Raw genomic sequence first — 24582 nt, 5'->3', positions numbered from 1 at the left:
CTAAATTTCCTGTATGGGGAAGCTGTTAGGAGTCTCCTTAGCTGCTACATCCTGTTATGTAACACAGCAGTTCTCAAACTTTAGCAACCCAAGGACCCCCATTTTGATTTAAAATTTTCAGGGACCCCCAAGCCCCACCACTCAGCCCTTACCCTGCCCCCTTCCCCGAGGCCATGCCCCTGCCCCACCCTTTCTCTGAAGCACCGCCCCTCCTCACTCCATCCCCCCTCGCTCACTTTCACCATGCTGGAGCAGCGGGTTGGGTGCAGGAGGGAGTGCACGGTGTGGGCTCTGGGAGGGAGTTTGGTTGCAGACTCTGGCTGGGGTGCGGGCTACAGTTGGGCGGCACTTACCTTGGGTGGCTCCTGAAAATATCCAGCACATCCCCCTTGCAGCAGCTCCTAGGCAGGGGTCTCTGTGCGCACTGCTCCTCCCCGCAGGCACTGTCCCATAGCTTCTGTTGGCTGCAGTTCCTGGCCAATGGGAGCTGCAGAGTCAGCGCTCAGGATGGGGAGGCAACGCATGGAGGCTCCCTACCTCACCCCTCAAGGACATGCCAGCTGCTTCCTGGAGTGGTGCAGAGCTGGGGCAGGCAGGGAGCCTGCCTTAGCCCTGCTGCGCCACCGGACTTTTAGCATGCAGGAGGCATTGAGAGGGAGGGGGAGGAGTTGATCAGTGGGGCCCTGCAGACCCCCAGGGGTACCTTCGGGGACCCGCAGGGGTCCACAGACCCCAGTTTGAGAAATGCTGATGTAACAGGTTTAGAACAAGCAGGGAGAAGGGGATATAGGGGAGGGGTTCTTTTATTTTAAATTTATTCTCTTTAAAATGCGGTTTCTATGATTGCTCCCCAATTGTCCTATAATGGTGGACAGAGAGGGTCTCAGCTATGCCACATTTAGTGCACACCTTAGTGCTTTTATAATTGCTTCCCTTAACAGTTTGAAGGGAGGTTAATTTTTTTAAGTTGATTCTCAAAGAGTGAGCCAAGGTGGCACCCAAGTCTTTCTTTGTTTCACTTGCGTGTACATGCAATGCAGAAAGCGGGAAAAGAATGCTTATAACTTTCAGTGATTCCTAGATTTCTAGTATATCCAAACTGGATGTATCATATACCAGCTAAATGAGCTGATTTCTTTCAGATTTGCAAGTGCTTATCCAAGTCTGAAATTTCCCAAATTTCATCCTAATCTGTTATCTGAATTTAGTTTTAGCTCTAATCTAGGAATTTAAATTTATGTATCTTATCAAATAGTGGCGGAGTTCTGGCATAATGGTATATATGCTGATTTTTTAGGGTAAGGTCCTGTTGTTGCCCTGATAACAAATCTGGCATCTGCAAGCTTCAAAGCAACGAGCATCATGCCAGGAAAATCAGTTTCAGGAGTATATTAGGATGCTAATAATACCAAACACTTGGACAGCTTGAAAATGCATTTTAGAAGTTTACAATGCATTAGCACAAAAGGGAAAAGACCCAAACATATGAAGCACAGCTTTAGATGAGTGCATTCTTGTGCAGGTAACTACGTGAAGGAAGGAACACACACCAACTGGTGAGCACTGACACATTTATTCAGCAGCTATTACAGTCAATCTCAAAAACAAAAAAAAATGTTTTTAGACTGCGTCAAGTGACAAAAAACAGCTGCTAAAAACACTGAGCAAGCTTAATGCAGCAATCTACTTTGAGAAACAGACATTTAATAAGGGTTAATCTCTTTAAGAGGCAAAATATAAATATATACACTCTAAATTAACACCAACAATTTAACGCACTACATTAGTTCAAGTGGGATAACCGTGGACAAATCCACATCATGTAAACTGTAGACTCAAGCCACCTCCGTTGTCCTCTTCTCATAATGCCATCTAATTTCGGTTTACATTCTGTGATCTGCCTCTTGCAGAGCTGAGATACAGAAGCGCAGCAGTGTTGATGGTTAGGAGCTGTGCACAGGAACATACTGGGGAAGCGTTCTGTCCATTACACATTGCTTAGAGCATTTACACCAGGAAGAACTTTACCTGTTAGCAATTTAAAAACCCAAGGAAAGTTAGGTTTACTTTAAAAAAAAATAAAAAAAATCAAAGTTTAACCTAGCATCTTGCAACATTTTAACAAATCAGTCACAACTGAGCTGCAAGAGGACACTAACCCCACATACCCCTGTTAATTTTTGTAGCTATTAGTGTTATACTTAGCTGCTTTATATGAGCAAACACACATTAAAGTGCCAATGAACATCTGATACACAACTGTATTCATATGAAAACAGAAAATCCCTTTACATGAAAGGTAAAAAGTCAAGATTCCTCTGCTCAATTAACATGGCTTGTACAATTCTATCCAAGTCCCTCTTACGATCTAATCCAAAGCCCATTGAATTCAATGGAAAGACTCCCATTGACTGCAATGGGCTTTGGATCTGGCCGTTGATGCTGTTCCATATTTTTGAATCATAGGTGACCTGCAGACCTGGAAATGGAAAGGGATTTTGTGGGGAGTTAACATTACAAGCCTTTATTTAAAACAAAACGAAACAAAAACCCCACAACTTGTGTTAAATACCAGATTATTGAAGTACAGGATTTTTTTCAAAAAATCTAATTTTTCCCACTGTTTATGCCATTTTACTCCTGCACCTCATTTGGTTTTGAGGATGAAAATAGACTATTTGGTTTCACTTTCGTTGAGTCAGTCTTATTCTTATGCTGTAGTACAATGCTGCAATAGTTGATTTTTAAAGAGCTCACTAGTGTTCACAACGCTTAAGTATTTCAAATCAGTTAGGGGTTCATTACATTTAGAGACTGTACACACAAAACCTACATTTGGGCCAAAACTAAACAACTTTGTCCTTTCAAGTAAGTCAGCTGCACAGTGCCCCTTCCAGCAATTTGCATTTTTTCCCTTCACCATTACTCCCTAGGCAACAGAAACAAAAGCCCTGTCTAGCATACAACCACTGAACGGCACTACTATCTATTGTGGCTTCTCTTTTATACAGTATGTGACAGCACTAGAAAATTTACACATATTGGGAAACAGCTAATCATCAGAGGAAATGAAAACCCATTCACAGTACAATACAACCACCATAAAAGAGTCCTATAAATTCTCACTATTTTAAACTTTCAAATCTACTAGTGTACAATTCTAAGTGACCACTAGAGGGCACCATAAAATGAGTGGATAGTTTAAAAGAATGTTCTAAAGCTACTGTAAATTTTGGCTAGAAGTACAGACTATTCAGCCTTTTTACATCAGTTGCTTCATGAAACCCTTTAAAGAACTATTACAAGGATTAACTAACTATTCCTGGTGTTAGCATCTGAGACAGAGCCTCTTAGTATGTTTACATTTTTCCTTTTTAAAAAGAATGGGGATGGGGGGAGCAAAGGCATGGCCAGGAGTTTAAAAAAACAAAGGTGAGCTCTTAAAATAGTGTGTTTTAGTTTCTACCAATTCATTTCTGCCCCTTCTGGAATGAGAAACTCTGTTTTTAGAATAGTACTGGAAGAAAAGAGGAAAGGAAAGGGAGTAGAGTAAGGAATGAAAGTAGCATTTAAAATAAAAAAGTCACTAGGTATCTCAAAGGTAGTGACAAAGCACGTCCTATGGCCGGTGAAATACAAGGGACACATTACATTACTATGCCACCCCAAAGTAAGCCCCAGGCTAGCTGAGAACCGGCAGAGCTGCTACTCCCCCCCCTCAGTTTCTGAACTAGATTAACAGAAGGAAAGAAGTTACCCTCTAGAAGTTCCAAGCTGGCACCACCTCCGGTGCTGACATGGCTGACTAGATCCTCGGTGTTCCATTTAGCACAGGCAGTAGCAGTGTCTCCACCACCTGTTAAACAAAGCAAATTAATTATAGATCGAAGGAAATTTAAATTCATCCAACTAAGAGAAAGCTGGCATGGAAGAATCTGCTCTTCCTCTCAAGGCTGTGTGTCAGCTGAGTCTACCGCAGCAGTGTGCTCAGCACCCTTCAAGGCCACACTTGCTGCCAGAGCAGAACTGAACAGTCCCTTAAGGAAGGGCATGAGATTTTACAATCACTTTGTAACTCGATGCCAGCAAGCAGCAACTTATAATATATTGACACAAAATCTTACCAATAATGGTGATGCAACCCTTGCCAGTAACTTCCACAACTTTATCCATCAGTGCTTTGGTTGCTTTGGCAAACTTTTCCCACTCAAATACACCAACTGGACCATTCCACACAATTTGCTTGGCCCTGCCCACAGCTTCCACAAACTTCTTAGTACTTTCATGACCGCAATCCAAGCCCTAACAGGTAAGAGAACATGGATGCAATTACTGTACAGCTTCATCAGAAATCACCTACATAGAGGTGGCTTCCTTAAATAATTAAAAAAAAAAAAAAAAAAAAAAAACACACCACACACACACACCCCCTCACTAAATCAGAGATTCCTGCACCACCTCTCAGTCACATCAGCCTGACAGGTGCTAGCCACATCTGATCTGTGTCAGTCTGAAAGACACAGTCACCTCCTTGGGACAAGGACTAGTGAACTTATTTATAACACAGTAAGCTCATTGCTAGTGCAGGAACAGCAACAGATTGGATAAGAGGTGAGAGCTTTTTCCCCCCTCCCCAGGAAGTGAATATTGAGGAACTAGGAGGAAATTGCTAGCTGTTGCTGCTATATGGTGAAGCCTGCTGTGGTATTTCTCTTATTATGAACAGTCATTTGAAAAGAAAGTTAAAGCACTCAGAGCCTTGGAGAGCAGTCTTTGCCATTCACTATAAGTCTAAATACAGAAATTGCACATCCCCTATTTTATGCAGAACCTCTCTGATCTGAAATCAGAAGGTTTTAAAAGGAATTTTATTTTTTTCATCTTAGTATCGGAAAAGATGCTCAAGATTTATACTTAACTTATACTTAAAAATGCAAGACAAGACACACATTTTTCACAACTTATTTAGTCAATATACACTACACGGCTGAGTACATGCACAAGCTTCCTGCACAGAATTTTAGAAAAGATGCTCATCCTCTCCCCAATGTACTTTCCCTAGTTTATTTAGTGAGACTGGAAATAAGGTGTAAATTTTTTTAACAGGGAGGTTACTTAACCATTAAAAAAAATGCTCCAGTTCAAAAAGGAATTATTTTGGGGAAGATTTATGGCTTGTGCTATACAGGAGATTAGACTAGATGGGGCGGGCAAACTTTTTGGCCTGAGGGCCGCATCAGGTTTCTGAAATTGTATGGAGGGCCAGTTAGGGAAGGCTGTGCCTCCCCAAACAGCCAGGCATGGCCCGCCCCATCCAACCCCTGCCGTTCCCTGATGGCCACCCCGGGACCCCTGCCCCATCCACGCCCCCTGCTCTCAGTCCCCTGACCCCTCGCCCCAAACTGCCCCCTGCTGCCCCATCCAACCCCCCTCTCCTTCCTGACTCTTCCCTTCCCCCACCCAGGATCCCTGCCCCATCCAACCACCCGTTCTCCTTGATTGCCCCCAGACACCCTGCCCCTAACTTCCCCCGTCCACCCCATCCAACCCCCTGCTCCTTCCTGACTGCCCTCCCCGGGACCCCTGCTCCCATTCAACCTCACCCTCTGACCACCCCGACCCCCATCCACACCCCTGGGCCCGACCCACCCCAAACTCCCCTGCCCCCTTACCACGCTGTCTGGAGCACCAGTGGCTGGCAGCATGGCTGCACCAGGACATCCAGCTACGCTGCGCAGCACAGAGCACCGGGTCAGGCCGGGCTCTGCCTTGTGCTGGCGGAGCAGTGAGCTGAGGCTGTGGGGGAGGATCCGGGGGCGAGCCTCCCGGGCCAAGAACTCAGGGGCTGGACAGGATGGTCCTGCAGGCCGGATGTGGCCTGCGGGCCTTAGTTTCCCCACCTCTGGACTAGATCATTGCAATGGTCCCTTCTGGCCTTGGAATCTATGAATCTATTACACCTACCATCCAGCCAGCAGGGATCCCTGAGGCCACAGTGGCTTCCCCACTTTGCGCATTCTCATCAAATTTATCTGCAGTAATAAAGTCAACGGGCAGAGTGATCCTCACACCATTCTTCTCAGCCTTGGCCATCAGGTCCTTGATGATCTTTGATCCCTCTTCATCAAACAGAGAATTGCCAATCTAGAGGAGGAAGAGTTTGGTGGGATATTTGAAAAGAATTTCTTTCAGCTTTCAATCACCATGGAGCGGTTGCTATGGGTCTACTAATCTGAAGCAGCAGGGAAAGCTTGTTTTGAGGCTCCAAGGGGCTATCTACACCGTGATACCAAGTATCAGAGTCCAGGCCTACTGATTTGGGCTTAGGGATAAAAATAGCAGTGTAGACACCTCGTGGGGTGTCAGAGCCCAGACTACAGACCGACTGCAATTGTATAGCACAGTAGCCCGAGTCTCACAAGCCCAAGTCAATTGACCTAGCCATAGCAATGCCATGGGTCTTTTATTGCAGTGGAGATATACCTAATATGCGCTTTAGGAGAGAAATTCACCCCTAGGCTGAGGGTCAGCATGAGTCCTTTGCTCCACAGAATTCCTTTTCTGACGGCTGACACTGGAGGCCTTTGTTGCTGGCTCTCTGTACAGGGCTGAGCGTCGCCCAAGGCCCCAAGTACTTACTTTCAAATTATTATTCATTCCTTGACAGCATCCAGACCTCAGCGATAGGCCCCCATAATGCTGGCAAATTGAGACCACTCAGTATTACATTTGTTCTAGAGTTAGATTATGAACTTTCAGTTCTGAACTCCAGGAGAAGGGAGAGAGAATGATCTAGTGCAAGCACCTGGCCTCCCTCCTCCTCCCCCTAAAACAGGCAGAACTGCTGGTTTCATACCTCCATATTGTTGAGTACTTTGAGAAAAGTGAAAGCCATTCCACCACCAATGATCATCTCATTGACTTGATCCAACATGTTATTGATGAGCTGAATCTTATCCTGAACTTTAGCTCTGGTGGGAGGAGAGAAAGCAAGTAATATAGTTAGACATAACACTATTTGAGCAGGATTTTTTTGATTTAAGCAGTGCATTTTTCCTGGATCTTTGTACCTTGCAAGAGGTAACAACATGCAAGGCAGAGCCATTTTAGCTACCCAAGAATTGCAAAACTCAGCCTGATATGCTCCAGGCTTTACATCTCTAGGCCATCCTGCAACAGCTGGTATAACAAAATCAGGGAGTAATACTACAACCAGCTCTGGCAGCAACTCCTAGGAGATAAATATTCAGCACTTAATATTTTCATATCACTGTATAAACATTACCTATTCAAGCCTCACCACACCCATGTAGCGGCTACAATTCCCATTTTACAAACTGGGGAGAAAAAGTGACACTTGCCAGGCTTCCCAGAAAGATAGCAGCAGAACTGGGATTAGAACATCAGAAGTTCTTGACTGCAGCTAATGCATAATCCACTGTGATCTCACACTGGCCCCTGATGCTCAGTTTATGTAATTAGCCCATCACTACCACTCCATTAAGTTAGAAGTACAGCAGAAAAAGCCACCTTCAAGCTACTTGAACTGCTTCAAGATCAAAGCCAGTACAGAATCCCTCTCCCCCAAAAAGAAGAGGAGTCTATTTTAGGCATAAGTTTCAGATCACAATGCTATGACAGTGTCCATAATACTAAAATTTCAGAGATGGCACCACGTGAACCCATCTCTTGCTCTCCCCTCTCTTTAATACCAAGTGTTGCAGATTTTCTTCTCTAACAGAGGGCTTGTCTACATTAGGGATTTACCCCACTATTGCCAACCCCAGTTCAACTCCACAGACATTACATCACCAGGAGCCACAGCACAGACAGTGCACTGGTGCCAACACCATTTTAAGCAGCTGGCCTCCTAATGTTGCTAACACTGTTGCAGCTGAACTGGTGGGCAAGTTTTGTAGGGTACACAGGGCCAAAGAGCAAACCAGCAACCAGGTCATATAGAAGTCCCACGCCCTGTGCAGCCAGCAGCAGTCCCAAGCTGGAAGAAGATGCACGTGATAAGAACATTAAAAATGACAGGGTCTAAATTAGCTGTTACCACTCAAGCAAGAGACCTTGGAGTCATCGTGCATAGGTCTCTGAAAACATTTGCTCAGTGTGCAGCAGCAGTCAAAAATGCTAACAGAATGTTAGGAACCATTAGGAAAGGGACAGATAAGACGACAGTAAATAGCATGTCACCACATAAATCCATGGTATGCTCATATCTTAAATGCTACGTGCAGTTTTGGTCATCCCATCTCCAAAGAAATACATTAGAAACAGAAAAAGTACAGAGAAGGGCAACAAAAATGATTAAGGGTATGGAACAGCTTCCATATGAGGAGAGATTAAAAAGACTGGGACTTTCTGGCTTGGAAAAAAGACGATTAAGGGGGAATATGATAGAGATCTATAAAATCATGAATGGTGTGGAGAAAGTGAATATGGAAGTGTTATTTACCCCTTCACAACACAAGAACTAGGGGGCACCCAATGAAATTAATAGGCAGCAGGTTTAAAGCAAGCAAAAGGAAGTACTTCTTCACACAACATAGTCAACCTGTGGAACTGGTTGCCAGGGGAGACTGTGAAAGCCAAAACTATAACTGGGTTCAAAAAAGAATTAGATAAGTTCATGGAGGAGGGGACCATCAACAGCTATTAGTAAGGCTACGTTTTAGTCAGGGGTATTTTTAGTAAAAGTCACGGACAGGTCCCAGGCAGTAAACAAAAATTCATGGCCCATGGCCTGTCCATGACTTTTACTAAAAAAAAACAGTGAACAGAACTTGGGGGGGGGAGAGGGCGGCGGCCTGGGGGGGCAGCCTGGCTGCTTGGGGAGGAGACACGGTGGCCCGAGACTGCCCCAGCAGCAGCCAGGGCATCTGGCACAGGGGCTGCATGAGCTACCCCTGAGCCAGGCGCACCAGCCACTGCAGAGGTCAGGGAAAGTCACAGAATCCGTGACCTCTATGACAAACTTGCAGCCTTAGCTATTAGCCAAGACAGTCAGGAATGCAACCCCATGCAGTGGGTGTCCCTAAACCTCTGACTGCTAGTTGCTGGGACTGGATGACAGGAGATGGATCACTTGATGACTTCCCTGTTCTGTTGGTTTCCTTGAAAGCACCTGGCATCAGCCAGTCAGAACACAGGACACTGTTCTAGACGGACCATTAGTGTGACCCAGTACAGCCATTCTTATGGTCTTATTTGTAGTGTGATCTCTTGATTTCACCAATAACCTTGATGTTCTGATAATCTGTCCATTCAAGATGCAACTCGAGCAGGAGCTTACACTACCAAGAACTAAAGCACTGCTCCCTTTAATTCTGAAAGAACCATTCAGGCCAAATGCTGCCATTGGTGTTGAGCATGCAGCTCCTATCGCTCTCCTAGACTGGCATGTGCATATAACAGAAGGCAAGATGTGACTAAGATTCTGAAGGGTGTCAATAAAGGCAGCATTGCTGAGAGCGTTGCTAAGCCCCGGTCATGTTATGAAGAACAAACAAGGGAAGTTTGAGCTTTTTATATTCTATAAATAAAACAGTATTTCTTAAGAAACAAGTTAAATTTTTGGGCAGAACGAGAAGCAGGAGTAAGTGGAATCTCAGAAGAGAATACGAGTGTTCATGTTATTTAATAATCATGTCGTACTGGACCACAAGAGGCTACGCAGAGTCCAAGCCTCATATCACTTAGCCAGGTGTCTACATTGTGTTTTTATTCATTCCTCAGGGTCAAAGCGACCCTGGCAGAACCAACATGCCAGACTGAAAAGCGCGCATACATACCACAAGAATAAGCAGCACATGGGGAGATTACTCCTAGTTACTCAACAGCTGTCCCCCCGGGGAAAGTCTTTGTACATTAATTGCCTGTAAAGAGCTGAAGTGAATCTAACTACAGTAGGTCACAGTTGCATAATGACAGGTAGTGTCAACTTACAGAAAGAGACGTTGAGTTTGCATTAGGTCTGTACTCTGAACCCCAGTAGAAAGGTCACTAACTGACAACCTTCTGTATCAAGGCCATTGTTTACATCTAAAAGCTCTTCTGGTTCATTTGCACAGCATAATGCTGCTGGCTAAGGCTATGTCTACACTGCCATTTTCAGCGCTAAAACTTTAGTCGTTCAGGGGTGTGAAAAAACATCCCCGAGTGACAGAAGTTTTCACACTAAAAGCGCCAGGATAGATAGCGCTTTACCCCTTGTTCACGGTGGTGGTTTGTTTTTTTAAATTGCCGGGAGAGCTCTCCCCTGGCAATAAAGTGTGTCTACGCTGCCCACGTCACAGCGCGGCCACGGCCGCACTGTAACGTGGGCAGCGTAGACATACCCTTACTCTGATTAGGGCAGCTAAAAAACTAGCACAGTATTCAAACAGAGCCTGCCAGCAACACTGGAATGGACAGAGCCAGTCAGCTCCTCTGTAGGGTGTGAATTACATGGGACTCAAGATTTGCATACCATTTTTTGGTTAGGAAGAAAATAATTCTTGTTCACAACACAAATTGGTAGAACTGTTCATTCACTCGACACTCAAGGGGTGTGTGTTAAAATGAAATAGTGCATGTAAGATACACTTTTGGCTCTTACCCTCCAAGGATTGCCAAGAAGGGCCTCTCCGGACTCTCCAGAGCCTTTGCAAAGTAATCCAGTTCTTTCTTCATCAGGAAGCCAGCAGCTTTCTGAGGCAGATTAACGCCTACCATGGAGCTGTGGAATCAAAAGGGGGGAAAGAGTTCTGTAATCTGTAGAAGAGCCATCCAACAGCAAAATCCTAACATTCCTAAGGCCAGGGGACCTTTAATGTCCACAGCAGCATATGTTAACCCTTTATTCAGCAACAGCAGCAAGAGATCTGTATGAAAACAATGACCACACATGCGTCTAATCTTACTGTGTTTAGTGTTCTGTAGATAGCTCAGAGAATTTTTGCATGGACCGTTTGAAATGCAAGGTATGTTTACAGCAAGGGCCAACACCTGAAATTCTGGGGTGGGAATAACAAAAATAAAAGCAGATTCATCTTCACATAGCCCTGGATTATGAAATAAAGCCCAGCAAGCAGGCCCTCCCTGGAGTTTGCGCATGTATATATGCACACCCCACACATGTGGATGTCTGCTGAACTAAGTTTCAATCTTTAGGGCAAAGGATAACAATTACAGAGTTGTTTGCCTGATAGTCTAGAGAAGTCCTAGCCAAGTGATCTTAACTCTATGTCCCATCTTTCACTGCTTGTCTTCAAGGGAAACGTGTACAACACTTTCAAAAGGCTAGCCTGGGAACTTAAACAAGTCTGCTAGACACCAAAACACCATGGACTAACAGAGACACTGGTTTTTGGCTCATTACAAAAATTTGTCACACACACGCACACACACACACAGCCTGCTACCCTTTAATTGCCCACTTCAAACTCTTTATGCATAACAATCTAACCCCCACTTGCCCACTCCGTTTCAAGTGACCATTTCCAATATGCATTATCTCTTTTGCTTAACAATCTGTCTGAACTTTTATTTGGCCAGACCCTCTGCTTCCTTCTCCAGACCTGAAGAAGAGCTTTCAAAAGCTTGTACCTTCCACCAACAGAAGTTGGTGCAATAAAAGTCCTCACCCATTTTGTCTCTCAAGTGATTTAAGTTTCAATAGCCTAAAAGTCAGTTCAAAGTTCATATGCTTGCCAATTCTTATAAGAGGTAAACTCTAAATAGCTACAAAATGAACAGGACTTGACTATACGGTAGCTAGGTTAAATTCAGCCATTTGCTCAGAAAGGGTTCATGGGTATGGGTAAAAGCTGCATGGACTATGTCATTCAAGACTAAACTTAGTTAGCTGACAATGGAACTGGGGATTTCTCAGCATACATCCAGAAATAATGTCACAAGGCTATTGAAGGTAAAGCTGTATGTATTTCCCATGTGGTGGGAAGCTCAGCAGGTCTTCGGTACCTGGAAAGATACTGGAGCAAATTATTATAAAATGAATTTGTAAGCACCTAGAGGATAATAGGGTTACAAGGAATAGCCAGCATGGATTTATCAAGAATAGATCATGCCAAAACAACCTGGCCTAGTGGATAGGGAGAAAGGAGTAGATGTGATCGATCTTGATTTCAGTAAGGCTTTTGACACAGTCCCATATGACATTCTCATAAGCAAAACAAAAAAATGCAGTTCAGATGAAACTACTATAAGGTGGGTGCACAACTGCGTCACAGACCATGCTCAATGGTTCACTGTCAACGGGGAGAACATATTGAGTGGGGTTCTACAACGGTCAATCCTGGGTCAGGAAAAGTCCGTATTTAAACTTAGATAACAGAGAGGAGACTATGCTTATAAGATATGTGGATGACACCGAGCTGGGAGAGGTTGCAAGCACTCTGGAGGATAGGGCTAGAATTCCAAACAAACTTGACAAACTGGAGAACTGGTCTGAAATCAACAAGATGAAATTCAATAAAGACAAGCACAAAGTACTTCACTTTGGAGGGAAGAAAAATTAAATGCACAAATTACAAAATGGGGAATAACTGGTTATGCAGTAATACTACTGAACAAGATCTGGGGGTTATACTGTATCACAAATTGAATAGGAATCAGTGAGATACAGATATAAAAAAGGCTAATATCATTCTGGAGTGCACTAACAGGAGTGTCATGTGTAAGACACAGGAGGTAATTGTTCCGCTCTACTCGGTACTGGTGAGGCCTCAGCTGGAGTACTGTGTCCAATTCTGGCTGCCACACTTTAAGAAAGATGTCAAAGTGGGCAGAGTCCATAGGACTGCAACAAAAATGAGAAAAGGTTTAGCAAATCTGACCTGTGGGGAAAGGTTAAAAACTGGGCATGTTTAGTCCTGAGAACAGAAGACTGAGGGGCAACCTGATAACAGTCTTCAGGTATGTGAAGGGCTGTTATAAAGAGAACTGCTCTCCATGTCCACTGAAAATAGGGCAAGTAATACTGGGCTGAATCTGCAGCAAGGGAGATTTAGGTTAGATATTAGGAAAAACTTTCTAGCTATTAGAGTAGTTAAGCACTGGAATAAGCTTCCAAAGGAGGTTGTGGAATCCCCATCTTTGGAGGTTTTAAATAACAGGTTAGACAAACACTTGTCAAGGAGGGTCAAGATTTACTGGGTCCTGCCTCAGCACAGAAGGCTGGACTTGACTTCTCAAGATCCCTTTCAGCCTTACATTTCTATGATTCTATATTTGGATCCCCCCCAAATCACAGCCCCAGCAGGCTTCATTTCCCTGAAGATTTATATCCATTTTTGAACGACTAGTGGTACTCAACATGCAAATGTCAAACTTTATCAGAGTTGAGTTGCAGTTGCTAATCTGAAAATTCCCTTTGCAGTGCTGTTCAGGACACCTTGCTAGTATAGAAGACCAGGACTAAGCAAACTCGCATATCCAGAGTGAATCCAAAGGACAGATATTCTGTACCACTGCCTGCAGAAGGTGGTTAACATACCTGTGAGCTCGGTGGGCAGTTCCAAAAGCATCATTGATATAAACATCTCCCAGTTTAGAAAGAGAAGCTCTGAAAGCATCCACTTTTGCAGGCTCAGCCTTGATCTGAGGGGATAAAGACAAGTTTGTATTACTTAGTTACAATATGAACCGGCAGTTCTGCAACAAATAATTGCAAAGCAGACTCAGTTGTTCATTTTGGGTCTACAAATCGAACTACTGAAAGTAGGGAACATCTGAGAAGCTTCTTAGTACCCATGACCTAGAAGACAGCTTTTTGATACTGGTCAGGACTTATCTCATAGCCTCTTTTCCAGCCCAACCACTGGCAACAAGAGATTTTAACTGAGTTTAATATTCATGACAGAGACAAACCATTTTGCTCTTGTGGGCTGAGAAGAAGGGACGCCAAAAAAGAATTTCAGAATTTAGACTAATGCTATCAGTAGCTCCCAAGTTGACCAATTTAAGTGCTTTTCAGAGCCAATAACTGCTAGAAGCAGAACAGGAGATGGATCTAGATGTAGACTTCGCTGCAGAGTGATGTGCTTAACAAGCTTCAGAGATTTCCCATCATGTTCAGTGTACACCAGAAATCATCAATAGCCCCACAGGGCCACAGATTAGTAATATCACTGTTACTGCAGCATCGATTTTCATTCTGTTGGGACAAGAACCAAGCCTGCCACATCCTCCTTTACTGTCACACTCCATTGTCTGTGCCCCTGTTGATATGCTACAGCATGTAGTCAGCCAGTTAGAGACCGAAGAGTAAGTTGGAATAAGTGCAGACAATTATTTCTTTCGGAAGGAAATGAGTCTGGCCCTCTCAGTATAAGACATATTGTCTTCCAAGAGTTAGGTTGTGGCAAGAAATACCAGCCGTTCACGGTTTCTTAGTGCCCATAATGGGAGCACCCTCTTTTCAGAGGCTCACTTGCACGCCAGGCTATTTTTTCTAAGCTAGAGTCTTGTATGTCAGGCTATAAAGGGCACCATACTGTACATCAGCATTCCACTCCATGCACTGTATCTGAAGGGAGCCAAAGCCTGCCTGGCTAATGGGGTCACCAATGCTAAGAAAAGAAACTATCTGAGAGCAAGTGCTCTTCCTGACCTTCAAGAAAATGTCAGAGGTACAAGGCAGCACGGACCCTGTATGGTTGCTGATGGGAAAGCAGTCTTATTCAAGGTATTTCAGAGTGCTAGTCAATACAGTAGTTAAACAACCCATTAGTACCCCTAGAAATAAGACTGAAATGGACACATGGTTCTCACAGTTACAAAGAGGCAATAAATTCTCTCCTTCCATACTATATTTTCTCCTGTTCGCATCCCAAAATAAAAACCCTTCAGCTGCAGCCAGTAGCTTCCCCATAACCCTTTGCTCTGCTCCTCCCTTTATAACAGTGCCTGCTACTGCGCCTTCATCCTGAGCTCCTGGCATGAATAGCATCATCTTTCAATTTTTTACCTGTCAATATGGTCACTCAATATCATGTTTACATATGAGCAGTGTGTGTTCTAAGGAAGTTGTGTCATTTTCTGCCCTAGTCATCAGATGCTTTTAACCTGCCAAGAAGTTGTCAGATTAGCTACGAATATTAAAGCAATACACTAACATGTCCAATCATTTCAGATGAGTGGATTTTATTCCAAACTGTAAAAGGAAAAAAAACCACAAAACTCCTATCCATCAAGAAAGCTTCAGGACCAGAAGGCCAGTTTTTACACCACACCCATCACCACAGTATGCAGTGGCAAATCCAGAACACAGCTACTAACCAAGCATCTGGTCATTCCCCAACTAAATCCTTTTGCGTTTCCACAGTGGCTTCAACAGCAAGCAGAGCCACACAGTGTTTTATGTGGTATCGTATTAGTGCCTTTCAAACAGGCATTTGGAGAGTAAATGCTGCCAGCGATATCAGAGTCTTTCTAAACACATTCTATAAAATATCCCACACAGCCCCCCGTCACTCCTGCTTGCCCTACAATAGTGAATAAGGGAAAGACACAACTGAGTTAAAAATGAGATGTTTCACCTTGTTCCCTGAAGCATCTTTCCCTTTCCCCTCTTCTTCTACATGGAATCGGAGGTTTTCCAAGAGGATGATGGAGCCAGTTGGAGGATCAGCACAGGCCTTCTCCACCTCTGGACCCACACAGTCCTTCAGAAACAAGACCTTCCTAGAAGCACGAGTCAAGACACACAGATGCATGTAACTGACATCAACAACATCTTTTCTTATAAGATCCATTTATAGCGAGAGCCTGCATAAACTCAACAGCTATTATACTTTACCTGCCAATCAATGCTTCAAGTTCTCCAACCACTGGTGCCAAGGAGAATTTGTCAGGCATAGGGACTCCATCAGGTCGGCCCAGATGACTCATCAGAACCACAGATTTGGCGCCATGATCCAAGCAGTGCTTGATGCTAGGGACAGCCGCCTTGATTCTGTAACCACAAAGAAAATGACAGAAGAGAAGTTCATAAGGGGTTCAATTTGAGCTCCTAGAGAACTGAACTTGTTGGCCATTAAGCATGGGAAGCAGACTCCTTGAAGCATATCTGCTGGGAGCGACCTCTAACAGAAATAAGGGCAAGCTGAAGAGAGAAACAGCAGAAATAGGTTCTCATCTGAGCAAATTGCAAGAAGACATTATTACATGACGGGAAAAGTCCACCACAGGTTTCCCTCAGACATTTGTAAAATCCATCCTTATTCTTAAAACACTGCACGGCATTACCAACAATACTACACCATATGCGATATCCAGCCCCTCCATAGGTCTGCAACAGGCACTGGTTATAATGATTGGTATGGTTGATGTTAACATCCAGGAGCCCATAAGGTAGAACTTTGCATGTTGAGATTATCCAGTAGCATGCACTCACAGCAACAGCAATGGCACTATGGGGAGCTTCAGGAGTCCCAGAGTGCACTGGTATAACTCTAGTTGCAAGATGAACCGAGTATGGACATGTCTAACAGCTTCAGAAACAGTAAGTATAATCTGCACTACTAGATTTCTACCCATTTTTCAGTAGCTGAACTGCTGCTATCTTCTACTGTAGACAGGGCACAGGAGTTTTATGTACATCATCTAATCCTGATAGTTGTTCATGGTTAGAACGCCAGTAGACACTGCACCTTACAGAAACTAGCACCCCCCACCCCACTGTTGCCCTAGAAGCTGAACCAATAGAGTCACAGAGTTTAAGGCCAAAAGGGACCACCAGATCATTTAGCCTGACCTCCGGTATGTCACTAACCACCAGCATCACCCTGGAACTGCACACTAAATCCAACAACTGAAATGTAATCAAAGTATTACATCCCATAGGAAACTATGATGTGCCCCGGACAGAAAATAGGAGGGACCGAGGTACACCAGTGCCCAAGGCCACCACAGTGGCAGAGAAATGATTAAGCAAGATATGCCCAGATAATCCTGCCAAGTGACCTGAACCCACACACGACTGGGGGTTTTGCCTTTCTCAAGGTCCCTGTCAATCTGACCTAGGGAAAATTCCTTCTGTCCCCACACATATTGATCAGTTAGACCCCGAGCATGTGAGCAAGAACCAATGACCAAGCACTTGAGAAAGAGGATACCTGGTCCCATCTCCAGCCATGGCTATCCTGATGCTTCAGAGGAAGGGATTCCCCCTCCTGCACAAATACACTGGGGGGTGGACCCCTTCCTAATCCCTGCAGGTGGCCAGTAGTAATGGTGGGAAAATTTATCAAAAATATACTAGTGTAAACAGGGCTAGTATCTGTCTGTAGGTGCTGGAACAGTTACAAGGACAAGCAAAACAACTAGCCATTTGATCTTAATGTCCCGAACAACTGTTTCCTTGATTAGAACTAAGATCCCACCTGCACCAACTGGGGTCAACCAAAATGACATACGGCATGTTTTGTACATCAGTTGTCCCCTTCTATATCTGCAAAACAATCATTTTCAAAACATTGATGTGGTTGAGTGAGAGGAGAGGTGCCTTTGGCACCCCATGTCAACGCTAGCAGATTCTCACATGAGAATACAGCCAGGGAAAACAGTTTCTTGACAGTTATAACATTGCAACCATGTTTAGCGTGGAAGCAAAGGCTTTGGTCTCTGCTAGGGAAATTTTTTTACAAATGTCCCACTATTGCTAACACCAGCAGTGGCTAATCTGATCTCTAGTATAGATGGGTTGTTGACAGCCACAGGCATTTTTATTAATGTTTCGGAGTTAGGCTTTCTCCAGGACAATTTAGATGACATAGTGGTAGCAGCTGGTGGCCTAACCACACTAACACATCATTGCTAATACCATTGGAGCTGAACTGTATAGTATAATGTGTCCTTAGTATGGACAGGGCCACCAAGGCTTCTACTTGGATTTTAAGAAGAGTCTTACCTTTGGTTGTTTGTTATTTTGTTGTTCTTCATTGGAACATTGAAATCAACCCTAAAAGAAAAAAAAATGTTTTAAGCTCAATTGCAAATAATTGATTTCCTTTAAAAAGAGGTGGGGAACTTGCTAATTAGGAAAGCAATTCAAGAGCTCACTGAAGTGCCAGGTTTTCACTTCTACCCTAATGTACAGCAAGTCTCAACATGAAACTGGTATGTGACTGAAAACATCGGAATAGTGAGGTCACAGTAGCCAGGGTGTAGAAGGCAGGAAGGGAACAAAAAAAAGTTAGATTAAATCTCTTCTTATGGATTCAATGGATGCTGCCACTTGTGAGTAAACATTAGTATCCATGAAAATTACATTGTTATAAGAGAAAGAAAAAAAGAGCATGGAAGCTTAAGGTAAACTATAGCATGTCATCACCATGTTTAGTTATAAAAAATCATGAACGTGGTTAAAAGAATCATGCAATGTGACTACACGTAAAGGCATGACTGCATCTGAGCCAGGAAAAAGAGGACTGCAAAATTATGCAATATTATTGTAATAATAATAATAATATTATTATATATTTAACTTTGCATTGAATATTTTGCAGCATTAGAGCCAAACCTGCAAGCCTTCCATAAAGCTAACTCCCATGGGTCTGATGGTTTGATATCAACAAGAGTACTATATGCACTATCAGGCCCCATGTTATGAAACCCCAACAACACAGTTTATTCTCAATAGGGAGGAAAAAGCTTTATGAAACATCAGCTAGTTTCTTGCTCTTTGGAAGTTACTATGCAGACTCCTCCACTGAAGTGGAGGCAGGCACAAGTAAAGAGGGAGATGTTTAAAGACGAATGGCAAGCTAGGTGCCCAGCTTCCATTGACTTTCAACGGAAGTTAGGCGCCTTTGAAAATTGCTCTGAAAACTCCGTTTCTCCAGCAGGATGCCAAGATTCATTTTCTACTTCTCTCAGAATCTTCCAGACCCAACAGTTAGTCATAAAGCATCTTCTAACAAAAAAAAAATATATATACTAATTTATTATCTCTGCCTATGTCTGCAGTCAGCCTGAAATAGAAGCTTTGAATGGTGTGTCCTTCCCCACTCATCTCAGTGTGTTAACTCTGAAGCCTATTGTTTACATTTATGTGATAAACACCGCTTACGATTTTATTACTGATCAAGTCACACAACAATCATCCCTCCTCCTTACTAGGACCTGCACAATGTACTGAGAGTAGCATCACGTTTTGGTAACACAACTGGGCAGGGCTTGGAAGAGTACCATTACTTCCTCCTCCCTGCCCAATTTAGACTTTTGCTCTGGCGCCCACTGAAAAGGTAAGTTGATGTTCAGCTAGTGAGCTGATATGAAAGATTAATTGGCTCTGCAGACTGCAGTTCTCCAGCTAAGTCAGCAGCAATGATAAAACATCCTTAGGAAACCACATCCCCAGAACAATTACGACCAGGGGCCTTAATACTGCAGGGTAAAGAGAGGGAAGAAAATAAAACAATCCTGGTTACTCCATTAGGGCCTCTATAATACCTCTGTGGGTGAGTGGTGGAAAGCAGAAGGATTCCATGAAGTATTCCAGATATTGCCTGCAACTCTGATCTCTTCCATTTATTCTGTATGCACTCAGGTCTTTCAATCACAGGATTTTCAAAGCAGAGGCCTGTGATTTTTGTTGGTCCCATTGGTGTACTGTGCTGTGCACCTAATTTATTATTTATAAGCTCCTTAATTATCCCTAGTCTTTCTGTGGTTAGTTACCTGAGCTTTCTTGCATTCTCTTCAGCAGATCTCATGTGGATTTGGAGGGTAATTTCCCAACAGCACATTGGCCAGATGGTGAGAGAAAAGGGAGGAGTTTCTGCCATTTCTGTCTAGCATACTAGTACCCATAAGCTAAGGCGTGACAGGAAGTTGTGTTGCATAATAACTGAAGGGAGAACTTATTCACAGGATGCCAGAATGACAGAGAATGTTTGAACTTAATGAGAGCAGCCCTCTCTTTGCTTTTACTTTCAGCAATTCTGACAGGAAAACGTTGCTGAAGCATGATGACTAATGAGCAAAGCCTTTTAATTTTGGGGAAAACGGTAACTTTTACTCTGTAAAAGCAGTATCCCAGCATCTGGATGAGTAAATGAGATATTACCCTGGAGTTTGTGTGTCATAATATGAAATGGTCCCAAAATCCAGCAGGCTGCATGCATTTTTCTCTGCAGTGTGCTTAGTAAAAAATGCATGAGGCCAGATCTTTAAAAGCTCCAAGCAAAATAGGAGTAGCTGAGCAGAAAGAATTGAACTGGCAGCCCATGGTACAACAGACTAATAAAAAAAAACAAAAAAAAAAGCCCACCACCGTAACACTGTCACTGTTTTACAATCATTAAGCAAATGAACAATTTGCTTAGCAAAGTCTCCAGTCCACCATTGCCTCCCTCTGCAGCCTTACAGCTAATAGACAAAGAAACCAGATTGCTCCTTAAACCGAATAAATGTAAGACTTATGGAAGTCACTAAACCACCAGTTTTGCTTAGGGCTCCTACCCTTTTGCATTAGCACTGAAAGACGGGTGGGGTATATATACACATACACCAAAAATTATCTGAGTGAACAGGAGTAAAAAAAAAACAATTGTTAAATTCAGTATCAATTAGAAGACAAGCTAATTCTTTTCAGAGAAATGTGCTTCAGACAAAAAACACAGATCAACCCTGATATCTTGTCTGCAATTTTGTATTTCCATTTAGCAGCCTTGTTATGGTACAGATATATTTAAAAAATTAGCAGCAGTACTGTGTTAGAAGGATGGTAATCAAGCAAAAACTAAAGTGAGTTTAGGAATTATTTGGGTGACTTGAAATATTTCACCTCAGATGATGAATGCATATCACTCAGCAGACTTTGGACGGTTGATTGATTGTATCGACCTCACAATTCAAAGGGGAGAGAAGTAGGAAAGACATTTAAAGCCTTTGGTACAGTGGACATAGAAAGGAGAGACCAAGTACCACACTAAATTGGTAAACATGCAAGCCTTTGATCAAATGAGTCAATTTCTTCGTAAGGTACCAACTGAATCACTTTTAAAACAACACGTTATTTCTTAAATCACAGAAGTTAATAATGGAGACCCTCTGATTTTACTAGATTCTATCAGCCAGTCCATCTTCTGCCAATGCAGGGTTGTACCCTAAAACACGTCACAGGAAAAACTGGTCAAATAGTAAGTAGAAAAAAAAAAAAAAAAGACTGAAATTCTTGTTCTTCTGTATTTGGGAAATGAACCAGGATGCATTTTGGGTTCTCTTTGCTTGAGTTTCTTCTGTCCATCTGGCAATACCAGCCTCCAGACAGCCAAAATCTTGCTGAATTATTTGAAAACAGAAGTACACAAGGTATTTCACAGAGGGGAAAAAAAAAAAAATCATTTTTACAGACTAGGAGCAGGCACAAAAAGTTAGTGGTATGGCCATTACATTCCACCTGCCACTCATGCACCAAATTAAGTGGTATGCACTTGTTATGTTGAGATGACCTTGGGAAAAGCCTTTGCCCTAGAAAGAACAAAATCTAAAGCTTACGTGCATGCAGATGTGCCTTAAAGCACTAGTGTACCAAAAGAGTTCACAGTGCCTAGTGTACCAATTCCCAGGTCAGGCTTAAAATTGATTTCTATAAAGGCCAACTGAATTTCCTGTTTAAGAGTCTGATATCAGGAAGTGCAATGCACCAACAATTCAATGAGACTCTCTAGTTGTGCTAACAGGAATCACCGTTATTCAGTTAACAGCAATGAATTCATTTTCAGTTGTTTATTGGAACAACTGGTCTAGTTTAAGGGGGGGGGGTGCGTATTAAGTAAATATCCATACATTTATAGCCTGAAATTTCAGTCCCCTGGGTAAGCAGTGCAAGATCTATACATGTTCCTATGTCAGAATGGATATTCAGAGCCATCAGACGGCTATCCCATAAACTTTTGCCAGGTGAACTCACATCCCTGTCTGTCAATCATAAACTTCCTAAAAGGAAACATATCTATTTCATTCCATCTTATTCAGATTAGAACTCACAGTATTCCATCACCAGGCTGATAAAGGGCATTTAAAGAAAAGCCAGAGAAAAAAGTTTGTTGGACTAATAAAAAAAAAAAGCGTGTAGATGATTGCCTGCTGGTTAAACGGGATGCATTTTTAACACAGGTTTCAGAGTAGCAACCGTGTTAGTCTGTATCCACAAAAAGAACAGAAGTACATGTGCCACCTTAAAGACTAACAAATTTATTAGAGCATAAGCTTTTGAGGGCTACAGCCCACTTCATCGGATGCACAGAATGGAACATATAGTAAGAAGATTATACACACACACACACAGAGAAAAAGTGGAAGTTGCCATTCAAACTGTAAGAGACTAATTAATTAAGACGAGCTATTATCAGGAGAAAAAAAACTTTTGTAGTGATAATCAAGATGGCCCACTTAGACAGTTGACAAAGACAGACCAGTGCAATTTATGTCAAACCCCCAGGAACAGCCTGAGTGAAAATTAGACCTAATTTTATTTTTCCAAAATGTCCTTATACAGTTTGAAATGCCTCCTGAATACAATCCTAACAGGAAAAAAAAAAAATACCCTATCCACCTTTCCTAAAGCTGATCCCATTGGGTCTATGGGGGTCACATCACAGGCACACATCGCACCGCATGCCCTAGAGAGGAGTCTGCTCACTGACGCATCACTCACACAAGCTGCTACAGTTTCATGAAGCTGGGCCCAAGTAAAATATGAACCAACACGTGGTTGCTAGATTGGGGGGGGGGGGGGGGGGTTAATGCCCTCCCTTTTTTAGGAACGTGTACTGAGACCATTAGAATAAATCCCTGAAATTTACTGGGTCGCTGATTGGAGCCATAACCTCATTCTCAAATCACACACAGACCTTTTACAGATTTTTGGCACACTCATGAGGGTAACATTTAAAAAAAAAAAAAAGGAGAGTGAAGAACGACTGACTGTTGCCAAAGCGTGTGCTACTTGATGCCTTACGTAAAGCTCCAGCTGCTGGAGTCCTAAGAACCTTACTTTAATTTAAAGAGAGAGAGAGAGAGAGAGAGAGAAAATGTCTGGCCCTCGTGGCTGTGGAGAAAACCTAGAAAAACGTGCCCCGAACCCATGTAAAAAGCTGAAACACCAGAACCCAAAAGAAAAAAGAATCTGGACTCTGTATTTCAGAAGCTCATTATTTTTGATCCAATCTCATGGGGGGGAGGGGGGAGTGACGCCTGATTTCTGAATGCCCGGCTGGGCTTGGCGAGTGACATTACCAAGGCAGCCCTCTGGAGAAGGCCGGCCGCAGTCACCTTGCCCGGGAGCAGGCGCGCCCGGAGGAGACCCTGTCTCACACCTGGGCCGGCCTGGCCAGACAGGAGCTGGATGGGGGTGAGTCTCCCTCATCCAAGCGGGCCCCACTCACTCCCTGCCGCCAGAGCCGGCTGCCTCCACCACGGAGCCCTGCCCGGGCCGCAGCCGGCGCCGTGCCCAGCCCGGCTCCTCACCTCATGATCACCCGCTTGCCCTTCACATCCACCTTGTCCAAGGTGAGCTTGGTGGAGAGAGACATCGTGCCCGCCGCTGGCTCCGTCCTGCCCAACGCGCCCCAGACCCGCCGCCCGCTGTTCTCCCTGCCGCAGCCCCTCACGCTCTGCCCGGCGCCTGGGTCACCCCGGGGTGGTGGCAGAACCGGCCCGCCCCCCGCCCGGAGCCCATTGGGCACCCGGCCGCGCCGCGTCAGCCAACTGGCCGGGCCGTCCGTCAATCAGCGAGAAGCGGCCGCCTCCTCGGGAGGCTGAGCCTGCCTGGGTTGGGCGGTCACGTCCCGCACGAAGCCCTAGCTCACCGAGGGCGGGAACATGGCCGCCTGAGGGGTGGGGCGCGGGGGGTCCGGCTCTCGGTGACGCGGGCTGTAGGGCCGCCCCTTTCCCCTGCTTTAGGAAAATGGGGATTCAAGTGCACCCTGTGGCGGCCTACTCTGTGCATTGCTAGGCCTGGACCCCTTGTAACATCCCCACGCAGCCACTGGAGGATAGGCAGTTACATGCTGCCATGCGTTTCACCTCTGGCCCCTTGCATCTGACTCCCCTCCCATGGCTTCCAGTTCTGAGCAATATTGCTCCTCCTCCTATCAGACCAGAGGTTGCCAGTGGCAGGTTACTGGAGAAAGTACGCGCCAACTCAAGCCTACCGCTGCACAATGACCTTTTTAAAACACCAGCTGCACATTTGCCTTCACATTGCCCATTATGCTCTCATCTGCCACGCCAGGATGTTAGGGAGGAAACACTGGTGAGAGGAATGGATATGTTTTATAATCCCCAACCAGTCCCTTGGCGCTGACCCCACAGTGTGTCCGCCTGGTTTTGACCTGCCCCAGCGCCAATGGTCCCTGGGGAACAGGTTCTGGACCGGGCAAGGTCTCTGTGCAGCCAACCAGTATCGCTGGAACCTTCATGACAGCTCTTTGCGCAGCTAGGGCACTACACAGATGATGACACACATTGTCGATGAATGCCTGCCAACTCGGTTCAGCGGTGGCCTAGAAGAAATGCATCACGCCCCTGAAGATGCCATCGCTTGGCTAGACGACTATGCAC

The 24582-nt window shown here is 44.2% G+C and overlaps 1 protein-coding gene across 1 annotated transcript; it reads right to left on the bottom strand.

The window, feature by feature from the left end:
• Positions 1-1554: 1554 nt before the first annotated feature.
• PGK1 (phosphoglycerate kinase 1) lies at positions 1555-23637 on the bottom strand. Its single transcript, XM_077826648.1, has 11 exons — positions 23488-23637; positions 17921-17971; positions 15809-15964; positions 15549-15693; positions 13505-13608; positions 10607-10726; positions 6857-6971; positions 5965-6144; positions 4125-4302; positions 3758-3856; positions 1555-2028 (listed from the first exon to the last, which is right to left on the bottom strand). Exons 1-11 carry the CDS (start codon positions 23550-23552, stop codon positions 1988-1990), a joined length of 1254 nt encoding a protein of 417 aa, XP_077682774.1. The 5' UTR covers positions 23553-23637; the 3' UTR covers positions 1555-1987.
• Between the last annotated feature and the right edge of the window lie 945 nt (positions 23638-24582).

The sequence above is a fragment of the Eretmochelys imbricata genome, chromosome 9 (genome assembly GCF_965152235.1).
Source record: "Eretmochelys imbricata isolate rEreImb1 chromosome 9, rEreImb1.hap1, whole genome shotgun sequence".
Lineage (NCBI taxonomy): Eukaryota > Metazoa > Chordata > Testudines > Cheloniidae > Eretmochelys > Eretmochelys imbricata.
The sequence above is the reverse complement of the archived record's forward strand: the minus strand, read 5'-3'. Positions and strand labels throughout refer to the sequence as shown.

What these genes read in the sequence shown, in the direction of transcription:
- PGK1 (XM_077826648.1), bottom strand. Translation starts at nt 23,552, where the DNA reads ATGTCTCTCTCCACCAAGCTCACCTTGGACAAGGTGGATGTGAAGGGC. An exon ending in AAAATAACAAACAACCAAAG is followed by an intron (nt 15,965 to 17,920) that starts GTAAGACTCTTC and finishes TTGTGGTTACAG; the next exon opens with AATCAAGGCGGCTGTCCCTA. An exon ending in GGGTTGCATCACCATTATTG is followed by an intron (nt 3,857 to 4,124) that starts GTAAGATTTTGT and finishes TTTGTTTAACAG; the next exon opens with GTGGTGGAGACACTGCTACT.